The sequence below is a fragment of the Lepus europaeus genome, chromosome 22 (genome assembly GCF_033115175.1).
Source record: "Lepus europaeus isolate LE1 chromosome 22, mLepTim1.pri, whole genome shotgun sequence".
NCBI lineage: Eukaryota > Metazoa > Chordata > Mammalia > Lagomorpha > Leporidae > Lepus > Lepus europaeus.
In genome coordinates this window covers 28,045,716-28,063,600 of record NC_084848.1, presented here as the reverse complement: position 1 = coordinate 28,063,600, position 17,885 = coordinate 28,045,716, and the positions used below count along the sequence as shown (strand labels likewise).

Genomic DNA, 17,885 nt, shown 5'->3' with positions numbered 1-17,885 from the left:
TTTGCCCACATATTATAAAACAAGGAGGGGCTGGCGCCATGGCTCAACAGGCTAATCCTCCGCCTAGCAGCACCGGCACACCGGGTTCCAGTCCCGGTCGGGGTGCCGGATTCTGTCCCGGTTGCCCCTCTTCCAGGCCAGCTCTCTGCTATGGCCAAGGAGTGCAGTGGAGGATGGCCGTAAGTGCTCAGGCCCTGCACCCCATGGGAGACCAGGATAAGCACCTGGCTCCTGCCGGATCAGTGCGGTGTGCCGGCTGCAGCGTGCTGGCCGCAGCGTCCATTGGAGGGTGAACCAACGGCAAAAAGGAAGACCTTTCTCTCTCTCTCTCTCTCTCTCACTGTCCACTCTGCCTGTCAAAAAAAACAAAAACAAAAACAAACAAACGAAAAAAAAATAAGGAGGCCGGCGCCATGGCTCAACACGCTAATCCTCCGCCTAGTGGCGCCGGCACACCGGGTTCCAGTCCCGGTCGGGGCACCAGATTCTGTCCCGGTTGCCCCTCTTCCAGGCCAGCTCTCTGCTGTGGCCAGGGAGTGCAGTGGAGGATGGCCCAAGTGCTTGGGCCCTGCACCCCATGGGAGACCAGGAGAAGCACCTGGCTCCTGCCTTCGGATCAGCGGGATGCGCCAGCCGCAGTGCGCCGGCCGCGGTGGCCATTGGAGGGTGAACCAATGGCAAAGGAAGACCTTTCTCTGTTTCTCTCTCTCTCGTTGTCCACTCTGCCTGTCCAAAATAAAAAAAATAAAATAAAACAAGGGTTGGCACACTGTAGCCCACAGGCCAGATGTACGTGCCACCTGTTTTTTGTTTTTTGTTTTTTTTTTAAGATTTATTTATGTAAAAGAGAGCTGCTGGCTGCTGGTTCACTCCCCAAATGCCTGCAGCAATGGGCTTGTGCAAGCTGAAGCCAAGAGCCTCGGAGTTCATCTGGGTGTCCCACGTGTTTGGCAGTACCTGCACCAGCTTCTGCTGCCTTCCCAGGTGCATTAGCAGGAAGCTGGATTGGAAATGAAGCTGCAGGGATGAGATCAGAAGCAGCCACTTAACCTGCTGTGCTACAACACTAGCCCTGGCAACCGTTCCCATGAATAAACTTTCACTAGGACATGACCATGCCCGTTCATTTAGATATTGTCTGTAGTTGCTTTTCTACTCCAGTGACATAGTTGAGTGGTTGCAACAGAAAGCAAGTCTCCCAGAAAGCTTGAAACATTTGCTGTCTGGTCCTTTCCAGAAAATCTGCTGAGTCAGCTCTAGAAAGTCAAACAAGAAATGGCAGTGGACTCATGTGTTCTCTCTCTGTCTCTCCCGTGAGGCAGTGTAGAGGTCTGCAGTCCAGATTGGTCTACAGCTGCCTGCTCACCGTGGACTTCTCTTCTTCCCTCTTCAACTTCTGCCCTTTGTGCTGGCTCAGGGCTCTAGCCAGAGCCCCAGCCTTCATTCATGCAGCAGGAAAGAATGAGAGAGGAAAGAATATGAAACATCTCTTCTGCAGAATTCAGTGTTTTCTGAGAAGTTCCATATGCAAAACATCTGCTTATAACTCATTAGTTGTTACTTGGTCTCTGGCCACACAAGAGAGCTGGAAATAAAATCTTCTGGCTGAGAGCATTGGCACCTGTACTGAATGTGTTACTTGAAGGAAAGCAAGGGGAAGTTGGATATGGGTCATTAAGACAAGTCCAGTTACAGTCCCTCCCCACCAAACCCACCAGGTGAAGGACAGTGACCATAGCCCTATTTACCTTCCGTGACAGCCACTTAGCTTAGGCAGTTGGTGTGGCAGAATCTGATTCTTTAACAAGCAACAGAGATAGAACTTGTGATGAGGTAATTATTTGAATAGAAAGCAACACTAGATGGAGCCAGTGCCTGGCTCACATGCAAGTCCACCCTGTGCGGTAGATACTTCCACTGGCCCACATGCAAGTCCACCTCTGTGCAGTAGATACTTCCAGTGGCCCACATGCAAGTCCACCCTGTGCGGTAGATACTTCCAGTGGCCCACATGTAAGTCCATCTCTGTGCAGTAGATACTTCCAGTGGCCCACATGCAAGTCCACCCTGTGCGGTAGATACTTCCAGTGGCCCGCATGTAAGTCCACCTCTGTGCAGTAGATACTTCCAGTGGCCCACATGCAAATCCACCTCTGTGCAGTAGATACTTCCAGTGGCCCACATGCAAGTCCACCACTGTGCGTTAGATACTTCCAGTGGCCCACATGCAAGTCCACCACTGTGCGTTAGATACTTCCAGTGGCCCACATGCAAGTCCACCACTGTGCGTTAGATACTTCCAGTGGCCCACATACAAGTCCACCACTGTGTGGTAGATACTTCCAGTGGCCCACGTGCAAGTCCACCACTGTGTGGTAGATACTTCCTTTGATTTTGAAGCAGCTATTTTACAGTATAGCTGTTTTTCTTAGGTTAAAACTTCCTGGCTAGATTGATGAGATGGGGAAAACTGATTTATAAGATATTAATTCAATAAAGGAAACAACATTCTAGTGTTGAATATGTATGTGTTTTGGGATATCCTTTAACATTTACCTAGGGCTCTTGTGTTCTGTTTTGTTTTGTTACAGAATCTATACCCCGTTCACAGAAGACACTGAGACAGTGGGCCAGAGAGCGCTGCACTCGATTCTGAATGCTGCCATCATGATCAGTGTCATTGTCGTCATGACTATCCTCCTGGTGGTTCTCTATAAATACAGGTGCTATAAGGTGAGCCCGAGATACAGAGCTTTGCTTTCCACCTTTTTATGATGGGCTTTCCTGTCCAGCAAAAAGACTGGAGTTAGTTTAATTTTTATTTTTCTTCTCCTTCATTGTGGAATGTATTTAAAAGGCGTAAATAGGAAATCAGTGTTTTCATGTAATAGCACTGTCTAAATGGTTGTAATATTTTGATTTACAGCATACTTACGACTTTCTGAAGGGTTCTGCTTTGAGACCTTTTTGAGTCCTCTCATTCCCACAAATAGAACTCCAGGGTTAGCAGGCCTCATAAAATCAGGTAAAACTAAGGAATTCAAAGTTTGCACTTCAGTACAGAACAGTACAGCCATCTGCAGCTGGTGGTGTTCAGCTCGTTAGTGACTGGCCGTGCTTTGCTGCGGAATTGGTAGCCGTTCCTCACCTAGATACCTCCTGTAGGAGCCTCCTTCCTTCCTTGGGAGGTTTGGGTAGGGAAGTTGTGCAGGAAAGAAATGGAGCCCAGCCTTCCAGCCTCTCCTCCTAGCTCACTCCTGCAAAGTGACTCACTCCTGAGCTTTAGCCACCTGGCACGTGCTTTAGAATCAGGCCTCAGAAAAATTATAAATGGTTAGCGGTGGTGTCCTTTTAGGGTTGTTTTCAGATAATAGAAAGTATCAGGCCGGCGCCTTGGCTCAATAGGCTAATCCTCTGCCTAGCGGCGCCGGCACCCCAGTTCTAGTCCCGGTTGCCCCTCTTCCAGGCCAGCTCTCTGCTGTGGCCCGGGAGTGCAGTGGAGGATGACCCAAGTGTTTGGGCCCTGCACCCCATGGGAGACCAGGAGAAGCACTTGGCTCCTGCCTTGGGATCAGAATGGTGCGCCGGCCGCAGCACAGCGGCCATTGGAGGGTGAACCAATGACAAAGGAAGACCTTTCTCTCTGTCTCTCTCTCACTGTCCACTCTGCCTGTCAAAAATAAAAAATAAAATAAAAAAATAAAAAAAAAGTGTCAGTGTTAGTTTTCCTAATATTGGAGTCATCTCTGTTTCCTTCTAGGATTTTTCAGTGTATTTTTTAAACATGACTAATACAATCATTATGTGTGCCTTCTTTTACTTTGGTGTAAGCATTTTTTCATATTACAAATTCATTTTTTAAATATATTTTAAATTTATTTATTTAAAGATTTTATTTTTATTTATTTGAAAGACAGAATTACAGAAAGAGGTAGAGACTGAGAGAGAATTCTTCCATCCGTTGGTTTACTCCCTAGATGGCTGCAACAGCCAGAGCTGCGCTGATCCGAAGCCAGGAGCTTCTTCTGGGTCTTCCACGTGGGTGCAGGGTCCCAAGGACTTGGGCCATCCTCTACTGCTTTCCCAGGCCATAGCAGAGAGCTGGATTGGAAGAGGAGCTGGGACTAAAACTGGCACCCATGTGGAATGCTGGCGTTTCAGGCCAGAGCTTTAACCCACTGCGCCACAGTGCCAGCCCCATCATATTACAAATTCTTAGCAAATATTTCTTTGAATACATGAAGCTGACTCAATGAATATATTATAGTTTACTTCCATTGATGTCCATGATGTGAAACATCTGTAAGTTGTTTCCAGGTTTTTGTTTTTATAAAAAATGACATTTTTTGTTGTTTTGTTCTTTTTTTTTAAATTTTTATTTATTTTTTTGACAGGCAAATTTAGACAGAGACAAAGAGAAAGGTCTTCCTTTTCCGTTGGTTCACCCCCCAAATGGCTTCTGCGGCCAGTGCACTGCGCTGATTCGAAGCCAGGAGCTAGGTGCTTACGCTGGTCTCCCATGGGGTGCAGGGCCCAAGCACTTGGGCCATCCTCCACTGCACTCCTGGGCCACAGCAGAGAGCTGGACTGGAAGAGGAGCAACCAGGACAGAACTGGCGCCCCAACTGGGACTAGAACCTGGGGTGCCAGCACCGCAGGCAGAGGATTAGCCAAGTGAGCCATGGCACCAGCCTGTTATTTTGTTCTTAAAGATGTATTTATTTATTTGAAAGTCAGAGTTACACAGAGAAAGAGAGAGAGAGAGAGGTCTTCCATCCGCTAGTTCACTCCCCAGATGGCCAGAGTTGCGCTGACCTGAGCCAGGAACCAGGAGCTTCTTCCGGGTCTCCTACGTGGGTGCAGAGGCCCAAGGACTTGGACCATCTTCTACTGCTTTCCCAGGCCGTAGCAGAGAGCTGGATTGGAAGTGGAGCAGCCAGGATGCAAACCGGCATCCAGTACTCTAGGTGGCGGCTTTACCCACTAAGCCACAGCATCGGCCCCATAATGATATATTTATACACAGACCTTTTTCAGTTTTTCAGATTATTTCCTTATGATAAAATCCTAGACATGAAATTTGTGAGGCAAATTATCTTCATTTTTTAATTCTCTTGGTATGCAAAATTCCTTTTCCAAAAAAGACTATATCAATTCATATGTAACGTTACCTTCATCAGCATTGAATTTTTTTTTTAAACTCTGTTGGTTTTTACAGCCAAATAAAATGTCTTAATTTGCATTTAGATGATTACTAGTCATATTAAATGCCTTTTCAGTCCTCACAAACCAAAGTTACACAGAGTTGAACCTTCCTTGTTGCCTTGGAGTGGGAGCCTGGAGCTTCTTCTAGGTCTCCCATGTATGTGCAGGGGCCCAATGACTTGGGCCATCTTCCACTGCTTTCCCAGGCCAGACGCAGAGAGCTGAGACTCGAACCAATGCCCATATGGGATGCTGGCACTATAGGCGGCGGCTTTACCCACTACATCTTAGCACCAGCCCCCAAATATAACTTTTAATCTAGAAGTATCTGCTTCTTAGGCCTCCTTGCTTTTTTCCATTATTTTTCAGTTTTTTTTTTTTTTTTTTTTTTTTTAAGAATTATCTATTTGAGAGGCAGAGTTATAGAGAGAGGGAGAGACAGAGGTTTTCATTCCCTGGTTCACTCCCCATATGGCTGCAATGGCTGGAGCTGAGCCAGTCTGAAGCCAGAGCTTCTTCCAGGAGTCCCATGTGGGTGCAGGGGCCCACGGACTTGAGCCATCCTCCATTACCTTCCCAGGCACATTAGCCGGGACCTGTATCAGAAGTGGAGCAGCCGTGATTCAAACTCCACCAATCCTATTCCCCAGATGCAACCACTGTTAATAGTTGGATACACATCTTTCCATTTCTTTTTCTTATATGGTGAAATAGAAGTGTGTATATGTAATAGTTGTTTCTACTTTTTTTAAGAATATAAATTGAGGTATATTAAACCTACTGTTGCATGATATAGACTGCTGTATATCCCAGTCCTTTCTTGTCTATCTTAACAATGTATTTTGAACTTCTTTCCATCTCCAGTGATTTTGATGAGTGTCTTCAAATTTTAGTAATTATATATATTTATGTGTTTCTAGAACATCTGTTTTGTTTGTTTATTTGAAAGGGAGAGAGAGATCTTCCATCCACTGGTTTACTCCTAATGCAACAGCCAGGATTGGACCAAGCTGAAGGCAAGAGTCAGGTTTTTCATGAGGGTGACGGTGGCCAAAGTATGTGAACCATCACCTGCTGCCTCCTGGAGTCTACATTAGCAGGAACCTGGATGTTTGATTTTTTTTTTTTTTTTTTGACAGGCAGAGTGGATAGTGAGAGAGAGAGAGACAGAGAAAGGTCTTCCTTTTTGCTGTTGGTTCACCCTCCACTGGCTGCTGCGGCCGGCACATCATGCTGATCCGAGGCTTGGAGCCAGGTGGTTCTCCTGGTCTCCCATGCGGGTGCAGGGCCCAAGCACTTGGGCCATCCTCCACTGCCTTCCCGGGCCATAGCAGAGAGCTGGCCTGGAAGAGGGGCAAGTGGGATAGAATCCGGCACCCCGACCGGGAGTAGAACCCGGTGTGCCGGCGCTGCAAGGCGGAGGATTAGCCTGTTAAGCCACGGCGCCGGCCTGTTTGATTATTTTTGATATTTTTTGTTGTCCATTTTATAAATTTTCCTTTTTATTAGCATATATACTTATTTTTATGTTCCACATCCAATAATTTTAATATCTGAAGTCTTCTTGGGAATAAAATTCTGTTGACTTTTGCGCTGCCAGTGGAGGTATTGCCCACTGCAGCACAGCACCAGCCCCTCATACTTCATTCTTGATGCTCCTTCTGGTATTGTCATTTGTCTGAACAACTTCCTTTAGTAATTCTTTTAGAATAAATCCCCTGGTCTCAATTTCTGTTCGTTTTCCCTCATCTTAGAATGTTTTCATTTCGTGTTTATTATTGAAGGATGTTATTACGGGGCAGGGGCATAGAATTCATTTTTTTTTTTTTTTAAGATTTATTTTATTTATTTGAAAGACAGTCACAGAGTTAGAGACAGAGAGAGAGGTCTTCTGTCCGCTGGTTCACTCCCCAGATGGCTGCAATGGCTGAAGCATCAGTCCGAAGCCAGGAGCCAGGAGCTTCTTCCAGGTCTCCCACGTGGGTGCAGAGGCCCAAGGACTTGGGCCATCTTCTACTGCTTTCCTAGGCCATAGCAGAGAGCTGGATCGGAAGTGGAGCAGCTAGGGTTCAACCTAGTAGTGCTCATATGGATGCCAGCAGTGCGGGCAGTGGGTTTACCCACCATGCCACAGTGCTGGTCCCCATACATTTCATAAATGTAACTTTAGGAAAATACTGATTCTTCCTGTCATCCCCATCCCCCAACTCCCACCCTTCTTTCTCCTCTCTCTTCCATTCCTTCTTGGCATTGGTGTTTATTGAGTCTTTTTAAAAATTTTTTTAAAGGAGAAGTAATTTCCTTTTTTTTTTCTTTTAAGATTTTATTTATTGACACCAGCACTGTGGCGCAAAGGGTTAATGGCCCTGGCCTGAAGCGCTGGCATCCCATACAGTGCCGGTTCAAGACCCGGCTGCTCTACTTCCGATTCAGCTCTCTGCTATGGCCTGGGAGAGCAGTGGAAGATGGCCCAAGTCCTTGGGCCCCTGCACCCGCATGGGAGACCTGGAAGTAGCTCCTGGCTCCTAGCTTTGGATTGGCACAGCTCCGGCCGTTGCAGCCAACTGGGGAGTGAACCATCGGATGGAGGGTCTCCCTCCCTCCCTCCCTCCTTCCTTCCCTCCTTCCTTCCTCTCTCTCTCTGTAACTCTGATTTTCAAATAAATCTTAAAATAAAAAGATTTTATTTATTTGAAAGCCAGAGTTAACAGAGAGAAAGAAGTCTCACATCCACTGATTCATTCCCCAGATGGCCGCAACAGCCAGTGCTGGGCCAGGCTGAAGCCAGGAGCCAGGAGCTTCTTTCACATCTCCCATGTGGGTGCATCTCTGCCTCCGCCTCCACCTCCACCTCCGCCTCCGCCTCCCCCTTCCCCTTCCCCGTCCCTCTCCCTCTCCCTCATGTGGGATGTCAGCATCACAGGTGGCAACTGTACCCATAAGCTACAATGCCAATCTTTCATTGAGTCTTACAGAAATTGAAATGTTTCCAGCTATGTGTGTGCTAAGCAATTCTGAATTGTATCTTAGGCATTTTGAGTATTATGAACTTTGGTGGTGTTTAAATCCTATGGAGAAGGGCCAGCGCTGTGGTGTGGCGAGTAAAGATAGTGCCTGCGAAATTGGCATCCTGTGTGGCACCAGTTCTAGTCTCAGAAGTTCCATTTCTGATCTGGCTTCCTGCTAATGTGCCTGGGAAAGCAGTGGAGAACGGCCCAAGTGCTTGGACCTCTGCACCCACCTGGAGACCCGAAAGAAGCGCCTGGCTTCAGACTGGCCAGCTCTGGCTGTTAAGTCCTTTTGGGGAGTGAACCAGGGGATCCAAGATCTCTTTCTCTCTCTCCCCTCCCCCTCTCTAACTTTGCCTTTCAAATAAATAAATATTTTTTTAAAAATCCTGTGGAGAATATTGATAGGTTTTATTGGCCAGTCTTTCTGTTTGGGTTAGGCCACAGGTAGCACCCAGCCTTCTGTGGGCTGTGGTTACGATGTCAGTTTAAATTTTTTTTTTTTTTTTGACTGGCAGAGTGGACAGTGAGAGAGAGAGAGAGAGAGAGAAAGGTCTTCCTTTGCCGTTGGTTCACCCTCCAATGGCTACCGCGGCCAGTGCGCTGCGGCCAGCGCACCATGCTGATCTGAAGGCAGGAGCCAGGTGTTTCTCCTGGTCTCCCCATGGGGTGCAGGGCCCAAGCACTTGGGCCATCCTCCACTGCCTTCCTGGGCCATAGCAGAGAGCTGGCCTGGAAGAGGGGCAACCGGGACAGGATCGGTGCCCCGACCGGGACTAGAACCCGGTGTGCCGGCGCCGCAAGGTGGAGGATTAGCCTATTGAGTCATGGCGCCGGCCCAGTTTAGTTTTCAAAACCTTTGTAATGCTGCTCAGATATGTCCTGTGTGTGTCACCCAGTCACCAGGCTGAGACTCAAGTGTTGGCCTGTGATTTAGTTGTCAAAGTCCATGCATGCTGTTGAGGGTCATGCACACATGTTCACTGAAGGGCTGGGCCCATGAGTTTATAAACAGCTGTAGGAGATTGCTTTTGTGGACTTTTCCCTTTGCATGCTCTCGTCGGTGTTTTCTGGTTTCTCTGGGCTTTTCTTTTCTTATTCCCCCAGCCAGAAAGCTGGCCTTTATTTTCCTAGTGTCAGGGCCAAGATGTGGGAGGAAAGAGAAATAAAGCAAGGACTGTTCACCCCTCTCTGGGAACTGTAGCTCCGCCAGTCAGAAAGAAAGGTTCCCCTCCTAATGAATTTTAGGTTCCTGCTGCCCCCATTGCTGTCACCACAGGATTTTGGGGGTTTGGATATGAGAGAATGGGAGAAATGCCAGAAAAATTAAAGTGAATTTTCATTTGCTCTCTGATTGCTAGGAGGCCCTTTGCTGCTCCTCTAGCCATAGCTGGAGGACTCTGGAGCTCCCGTTGTCTTGCTAGTGTGTGACCTTTAGGTGAAGGGGGGGGGTCTTTAGTCCTCAAGTAGTTGTGGCATGCTTTCTGTCCACATTTGGTAGAAGCATTCAGGAGAGATAGGATGGAATGTGCTTATTCCACCTATCTAACAAGGGTATGGAACCTTTTTTCTACCAAGGGTCGTTTGGATATTTATAACGTTATTTGGGAGACATACAAAATTATCAGCTTAAAAATTAGCCTGCTAGCGGCCAGCATTGTGGTACAAGGGGTTAAGATTCCACCTGCAACTCCAGCATCCCATGTGAGTACCAGTTCCTGTCCCTACTGCTTCACTTCTGATCCAGCTCTCCGCTAAGGCACCTGGGAAGGTCATGGAGGATAGCCTGAGTTCATGAGAGACCCAGGTGGAATTCCAGGTTCCTGGCTTGGTCTTGGCCCAGTCTGGCCTGTTAGGGCCATTTGGGGAGTGAACCTACAGGCAGTTCTTCTTTCTCTTTCTCTTTCAAATAAATAAATACATCTTTAAAAAAAAAAAAATTAGCCTTGGGCCTGCATTGTGGCCTAACGGGTTAAGTCACTGCTTGCATTGCCAGCATTGCTAGTACCCCATATGGACGCCAGTTTGAGTCCCTGCTGCTCCACTTCCAATCCAACTCCCTTCTAATGCACCAGAGGATGGCTCAAGTGCTTGAGTCCCAGCACCCACATGGGAGACCCAGATGAATTCTTGCCTCCTGGCTTGAGCCTGGCGCAGCCGCAGCTGTTGTGGCCATTTGGGGAGTGAACTAGCAGATGGAAGATCTATCTCCCTCTTGCTCTCTGTAACTCTGCCTTTCAAATAAGTAAAAATAAATCTTTAAAAAAATTATACTGCTATAAATTTATTGAATTTCAGTTCCACCTGGAGTTGCATTGACATGGCCAGGCCTTATGTGGCCCATAGACCAGAGGGTCCCCATTGCAGTTTAGAATCTATATTAATGTATTTTTGGTCAGTTTTGTACTTTTACTTACTCTTCTCTTTAGACAGTCTGAAAGATTCATATTCATCCGGATTTCCACACTTATTTGTTATTTCTGCATTGTTTTGTGTTTGTTAATGTTCAAGTCTTAACAAGACAGTTCTGGGCTACAAGTTGTTTACTTTGACTCCTAATATAAAGTACAGAAGAACCGTGGAGTCAGAAATTCAGAAACCTGCCAGAACCTGTCTGGAAATAAACCTTGAGGATTTCTCCTATCAGTAGTTGGTTGTGCAATGTCTATGAGAAGCCCAAGAAGCTAGAAAACAAACACAGCTTAAGAAGACAGGAACAAAAAGGGCAGTTAACTAGTACATATCTAGTACACATTTCTTGTTACAGGTGCAACTGGAACTTAGTGAAGTCACATGGGCCTGGCTTGCGCAGTTCAGGTTGTGGGGACGCAGTCACTGTCGTGTACTGCAGCAGGTCTTTTCTTTCAGAGCCCTTGGCACAGGAAAGCTGAACTTTAATTTTTGCAATACGAGAAAAGCTCATTTTACTGCTTAATGTTCTGGAAAGAGGAGGTTTTACCTGGCTCCGGCCGTTGCGGCCATTTGGGGAGTGAACCAGCTGACGGAAGACCTTTCTCTCTGTCTCCCTCTCAACTGTCTGTAACTCTACCTCTCAAATAAATAACATCTTGAGAAAAAAAAGGGGGGGGGCTTTAAATTCATTTAATAATTCAGAAAATCATAACAGAAGTGGAAATCCATGCACTGCTTTTTTTTTTTTTTAAATAGTGTATACCCTCTCTCTGTAAGAGCCATTTATTTATTTTTTTTAAAGATTTACTTATTTTTCTGAAAGGCAGTTACAGAAAGGCAAAGGTATTAAAGAGAGATTGACAGAAAGAGAGGAAGAGACGGAGAGAAATAGATCTTTAGTCTGCTGGTTCACTCACCATATGGCCAGACTGAAGTCAAGAGCCTGGAACTCCATCCAGGTTTCCTAAGTGGTTAGCAGGGTCCCAAATCCTGGCCGTCTTCCACTGTCTCTCCAGGCACTTTAGCAGGGTGCTGGATCAGAAGCAGAGCAGCCAGGACTTGAGCTGGCACTCTGACATGGGATGCTGGCGTCACAGGTGGCAGCTTTCCACACTGGCCACAATGCCAGCCCCTGATTGCTGGGTATCAGTTATTTTTGTTGTTTATTTCAGAAATACTACAGAATTCCTGTATTGAAAATAATGCTGCTTTAGAGTTTAAATATCATTTGTTGATTCTGTTGATAATATTGCTATTTTAAGAGAGACTCTTTTTAAAAACTTCACCTGTTTCTCAAGATCTGTTTCTGTCCTGGAGAAGTTTCTTTTGTGGGAGTGTTTGAGCACTCAAGTGTTCCGCGTAAGTGTGCTCTGATCCAGTTTGGGTCCTGCCATGTGAAAAGCAGAACATTGGCAAATAGGCTTTTTTGAGGAGGAAATTTACCTCTTTAAAGGGTTCTTGAGTTTTGTTAATTATATTGAAATGTGTTCTTTTCTAGGTTATCCATGCCTGGCTTATTGTTTCATCTCTGTTATTGCTGTTCTTTTTTTCATTCATTTACTTGGGGTAAGTGGCAAAATTTCTGTTTTTCAGAGATTGATTCTATTTGGGCTCCTTAGCTGTCTTTAAAGCCATGCATCTTGTTGATCTAATACTCTTATCTCATCATGATGTCTACACATATGTCAATAGTTGGTGCTTTAAAGACAAGTTAATATCATCAATAGGGACATTATTTTGTTGGTCTTTGCTTATAATGGGTAGATGTGAAAGAAAGACTTAATGATAATCTTTTTAAAAAACTGTATTTCTTTTTTTTCTTTTAATTCGTATTTATTTTATACTGAGTTTATTCCCGAGCCATAAGTTTTTGCTTCTTTAGTTTCTTCTGGGCTATCTTTTTCTTCTGTGCCACCTCTTCTTCTGGCTTAGGAACAATCTGTTCCTTCTCAGTGAGGATCATCTCAGTGTGGCACGGGGAGCTCATGTAGGGCTGATCCGGCCGTGGGCTCTGTAGGTCCGGCGGCGCATCCTGGGGGCCTTGTTCACCTGGATGTGCTCAATGACCAGAGAATCTACACCCAAACCCTTCAGCTCAGCATTACTCTCTGCATTTTCAAGCATGTGCAGTAGAAACTCGGCACTTTTTTTGGGCCAACGACCCTGGGTCCAACCCCACTGCTTGGCCTGGGCACATCTACCAACTCCACCATTGTACCGACGGAACGGCACACACTGCTTCTTTACTGTGATGTCTTTCAGGTATTTGGTGGCTTTTCTGATATGCATACCCTTGATGGCCTGGGCAGTTTCTCGAGTGTTCTTAAAGTGAACGCGAAGATTTGAGCCTCTTGATTTGCATGATTTTGTGGGGTTCTCTGGGTCCAGTGAGTAGCGAACCATTTTCGCAGGTCACCTAAGGCCGCTTATAGGAAGAGCAACTTTCTGTGTTTCTGGTTGAAATCTGCAAATCAGAATGTTAAAAAAGGTTTTTAAGAATGCACATAAACATAAATTAATTGATGTTAAAAGTTTTCTGTTGTTTTTATTGGTCTTTCTGTCAAATGAAATCTTAGGTGAAATTTTCACATTATAAGGTAGAAAAATGTAGATGTTCTCCATTGATGGGAATAGTGAGGCTCAGAGGTGTGCCATCTTGGCATTTTTTTCCACGCCAGCGGCAGAATCCACTGTACTAGCTCTTAAATTGGAAACAGAGGCAGTAAAACTAATAAATAAATTTTAAAATAATTATTTGGAACGATAAGGTAAAATAACCACAGACAGAATAACAGATGTGAGACTCTGTGTGAAATGGATAATTTTTGTGGAAAAGAAATGGATTACCAGGACTGACTCCTGAAGAAATGGAAAATCTACACAGAGCAAGAAAGAACTACAGAAGTTGTTGAGATTTTTGTCTTGCCTGTACCAGTACCAGCAACAGTACCATGCACCAGGGTTTCATGGTGCAGGCTATAAAATCTATGAGGATGGGGACCGGTGCTGTGGTGCAGCGGGTTAAAGCCCTGGCCTGAAGTGCTGGCATCCCATATGGGCACCAGTTCGAGTCCCGGCTGCTCCACTTCCAATCCAGCTCTCTGCTGTGGCCTGGGAAAGCAGTGGAAGATGGCCCAAGTCCTTTGACCCCTGCACCCACATGGGAGACCTGGAAGAAGCTCCTGGCTTCAGATTGGTGCAGTTCCAGCCGTTGCAGCCATTTGGGGAGTGAACCAACGGAAGGAAGACCACAGCGCCGGCCCCGCTAACACAGTGCTTAGAGAAAGGAATAAAGCTTCCAGACTGATTTTATGAAGCCAGCTTAACGTTGATAAGTTACTGAGAAAAAGAAAACTATAGGCCAATCCTATTTATTAATGCCAAAAGAATAACTCAATATCAACCAATAAAATTCAGCAGTATGTGATAAGAGTAGTTTGCCTTCACAGCCTAATGCAGTTTGTAGAATGGAAGACTAGTTCATTGTTAGGAATTTCAGTATGAGTTGCCATATTAGTAACTCATCATCTGTGTAATGCTAAAAATTTGGTAAGATTCAATACCTGATTTTAATCAGAAACTTTAATAAATAGGTGGTCACTTCCCTAACTTGCTGAAAAGTATGAATCTCATTATTTTAAAGATTTATTTATTTGAAAGTCAAAGCTACGTAGAGAGAGAAGGAAAGGCACAGAAAGGGGGATGTCTTCCATCCGCTGGTTCACTCCTCAATTGGCCACAATGGCTGAATCTGTGCCGATCCAAAGCCAGGAGCCAGGAGCTTCTTCTCCCATGTGGGTGCAGGGGCCCAAGGACTTGGGCCATCTTCTACTGGATCAGAAGTGGAGTAGCCGGGACTCGAACCAGCGCCCATATGGGATGCCAGCACTGCAGGCCAGGGTGTTAACCTGCTGCGCCACAGCACCGGCCCCTGGAAGGACTTTTTAAGTGTGATGCAAAACCCAAACACATGAGGCTGGTGCTGTGGTACAGCAGGTTAAAGTCCCAGTCTGCAGTGCTGGCTGCAAGTCCCGGCTGCTCCACCTCCAATCCAGCTCTCTGCTATGACCTGGGAAAGCAGTGGAAGATGGCTCAAGTCCTTGGGCCCCTACATATATATGGGAGAACTGGAAGAAGCTCCAGGCTCCGGCTTTGAATTGGTGCAGCTCCTGCCATTGTGGCCATTTGTGGAGTGAACCAGTGGATAGAGGACCTCTCCCTCTCCCTCTCCCTCTCCCTCTCCCTCTCCCTCTCCCTCTCCCTCTCCCTCTCCCTCTCCCTCTCCCTCTCCCTCTCCCTCTCCCTCTCCCTCTCCCTCTCCCTCTCCCTCCCCCTCCCCCTCTCCCTTCCCCTCCCCTTCCTCCTCCCCCTCGATCGCTCCCTCCCTCCCTGCACTTCTGTCTCTCTGGAACTCTGCCTTTCAAATAAATAAATAAATCTTTAAAAAAAAAAAAAAAGAAATAAAAAAACCCCAAACACATAGAAGATAAGATTGACATGTTCATCTCCATTAAAAAATAATTCCGAGGAACAGAAAACAAAATATATATGATGAATAAAACCAAAGGATGAGTGGCCCACTGCTAAACATTTTTATTTATTTCATATATAAAGGCTATTTTACTTTATATATAATGAACCCCTATTTGGAAATAAGGCCAACAATTTAACAGAAAAAAATGGGTAAAGTATGTGGGAAAAATACCAAAGAAAAACACAAATTACTATTAAATATCTGAAAATATATACATCATGGTTGTAAGATTAAAGCTAGTTAAAACTATATGTTGGGGGGCTGTTGCTGTGGCGCAGTGGGCTAACGCCCTGGCCTAAAATGCTGGCATCCCATATGGAGCCGGTTCTAGTCCCAGCTGCTCTACTTCTCATCCAGCCCTCTGCTATGGCCTGGGAAAGCAGTGGAGGATGGCCCAAGTCCTTGGGCCCCTGCACCCGTGTGGGAGACCCAGAGGAAGCTCCTAGTTTCGGATCAGCGCAGCTCCAGCCATTACAGCATATTAGGGAGTGAACCAGTGGATGGAAGACCGCCCCCCCCCTGCCTCTCCTCTCTGCCTCTCCTCTGTGTGTAACTATGACTTTCAAATAAATAAATAAATCTTTAAACAAAAAACAACTATATGTTGGTTGGCTAAAGAGGACTGTGCTGAAGAGTTGAGAAAAGGTACAGTGTTAGCATTGGCCATGACTGAGGGAGGCACCGGCTGCTGGCAGAGGGCAAGCACAGGGCCTCACAATGGCAAGTCATGAACCACGTATCGTCAAAGAAAACTTAACAGTTTTGGAGATCATAATTGAAAAGTTAACCAACTTCCAGAACCAGAGAGGAATCTGTTTCAACATGGATCAGCATATGTCGGAATTAATGCTGCTGCCTGTGGCCTAACAGTACACAGTCTTTCTCAGGGCATCTTGAATGTGACACATGCTCGTGTAGCTGCTGGCTTACCCATGGCAGTGATCTCATTTTTGACAGCACATGTATCTTACAGAGGTTTCGTAAGTTTTCCTTTGAGTGCAGGTGATTTGAATTGTGAAACCTGTGCTGTAACACGGAGTGGACTGGTTGGTCTTGTTTTTGGTGGTTTGTACCCTGGTTTTTTTGCCGTACCTAGCAGCCAGGTATCAGTCAGCTGCTGCCAGAGAGAGGAAACATCGTAACCTACTGGAGTAGCATTTCAAAGCCTGTCCTTAGAAAGATAGTGTTTCCTATTTTGCTTTAGACTGCGTTTGCAGCATACCTTGGGTCTAGACAGTATAAACCGCTTATAATGGCCCTTCAGTTACCTGAACCTGGCGTAAAATTTCACTGATTTTAAGCAAATATATGTACAAAAATAAAATGGTGGAAATAACCTATACCTAAGATTATGAATATACAAAACTGTAACTTATCATGTGAAGTACAATTTTGGAACTTAACAAAAGATTATACAAAGCAACAAAAGCCTGAACTCCAATAAAGGCTATCAACTTAAACAAGAAAAAAAAACTAATATGTAACGAAGATCATAAGTTTGGTAGTATATTAAGCTGGCAAAGATGCAAGGAAATAAGCACTCATGTTTTATTGTGTCACTTTTGGTAAGAACAGTTGGCATATCCATTAAGATCTTAAAGCATATATTCTAAACCCAGTGATTTATAGGGGTAATCATTATGAAAGGATAAAATCAACCTAAATGTCCATCAGTAGAAAACTGGTTAAATAAATGATATATCCATGAAATAAAGTCATTACAAAGAATGAGGCAAGGGCTGGTGTTGTGGTCAGTGCGTTAAGCTGCCGCAATGCCAGCATCCCATATTGCCACATCAGAGCTCTGGTTTGAGTCCTAGCTGCTCTGCTTGCAATCCAGCTCCCTCCTAATTTGCCTGATAAACAGTGGAGGTTGGCCCAGGTCCTTGGGCCCCTGCCACCCACGTGGGAAACCAGGATGGAGTTCCTGGCTCCTGGCTTTGGCTTGTGGTCAAGCCCTGGCCGTTGCAGCCATTTGTGGAGTAAACCAGCAGATGGAAGATTCCTCTCTCTCTCTCCCCCTCTCTTTTTCTCTCTGTAGCTGTCTTTCAGATAAATAAATAAATCTGAAAGCAAAAGTGTGAGGCGGCTCTGATGTACTGATGTAGAAGGTTTTCAGTGATGGGGCCAGTGGGCCCTGTGGTGTAGTCGGTTGAACCTCTGCCTGTGTCGCCGGCATCCCATATGGGTGCTGATTTGCGTGGCTGCTCCTCTTCTCATCCAGCTCTCTGCTATGGCCTGGGAAAGCAGTAGAAGATGGCCAAATCCTTGGGCCTCTGCGCCTGCATGGGAGACCCGGAAGAAACTCCTGGCTTTGAATTTGCCCAGCTCCAGCTGTTGCGGCCTTTTAAAGGGGAGTGATCCAGCGAATGGAAAACCTCTCTCTATCTCTCCCTCTGTCTACAACTCTGCCTCTCAAATAAATAAATAAATCTTTAAAAAAAAAAAAGTTATCAGTATTGTTGAGAGAAAAAGCCTCATATGGAACAGCATATGTGATATATTTGAGTCTAATAAAAAATTATGTGTTATTTGACATGTGTAGACTTTCTGAAGTGTACTCATGGAATTAATAGTGATTTCCTGAGCAAAACTGGAACAGAGTAGGGAGGGAAACTTACGTTTTACAGCATGTATTACCTAATGGAAGATTAATAATAGTTTGTGGATTTTTTTCAGTTCTAAGACATCTGAAATGCTTAATACAAATAGATACACAGTCCAGA

The 17,885-nt window shown here is 45.5% G+C and overlaps 1 protein-coding gene and 2 pseudogenes across 4 annotated transcripts in view; 2 read left to right on the top strand and 1 right to left on the bottom strand.

Annotated features, from left to right (window-relative positions):
- The window catches only part of PSEN1 (presenilin 1), an 80,264-nt gene that overhangs the window by 29,749 nt on the left and 32,630 nt on the right, over window positions 1–17,885 (top strand). For all 4 annotated transcript variants that reach the window (XM_062181101.1, XM_062181103.1, XM_062181100.1 and 1 more), the window contains exons 5-6: window positions 2,592–2,733; window positions 12,124–12,191. In XM_062181101.1, the coding sequence (XP_062037085.1) occupies window positions 2,592–2,733; window positions 12,124–12,191 (210 nt within the window). The remainder of the gene's footprint in view (window positions 1–2,591; window positions 2,734–12,123; window positions 12,192–17,885) is intronic.
- On the bottom strand, window positions 12,440–13,058 carry LOC133751216 (large ribosomal subunit protein uL22-like; annotated as a pseudogene).
- LOC133751668 (transmembrane protein 126A-like) lies at window positions 15,877–16,453 on the top strand (annotated as a pseudogene).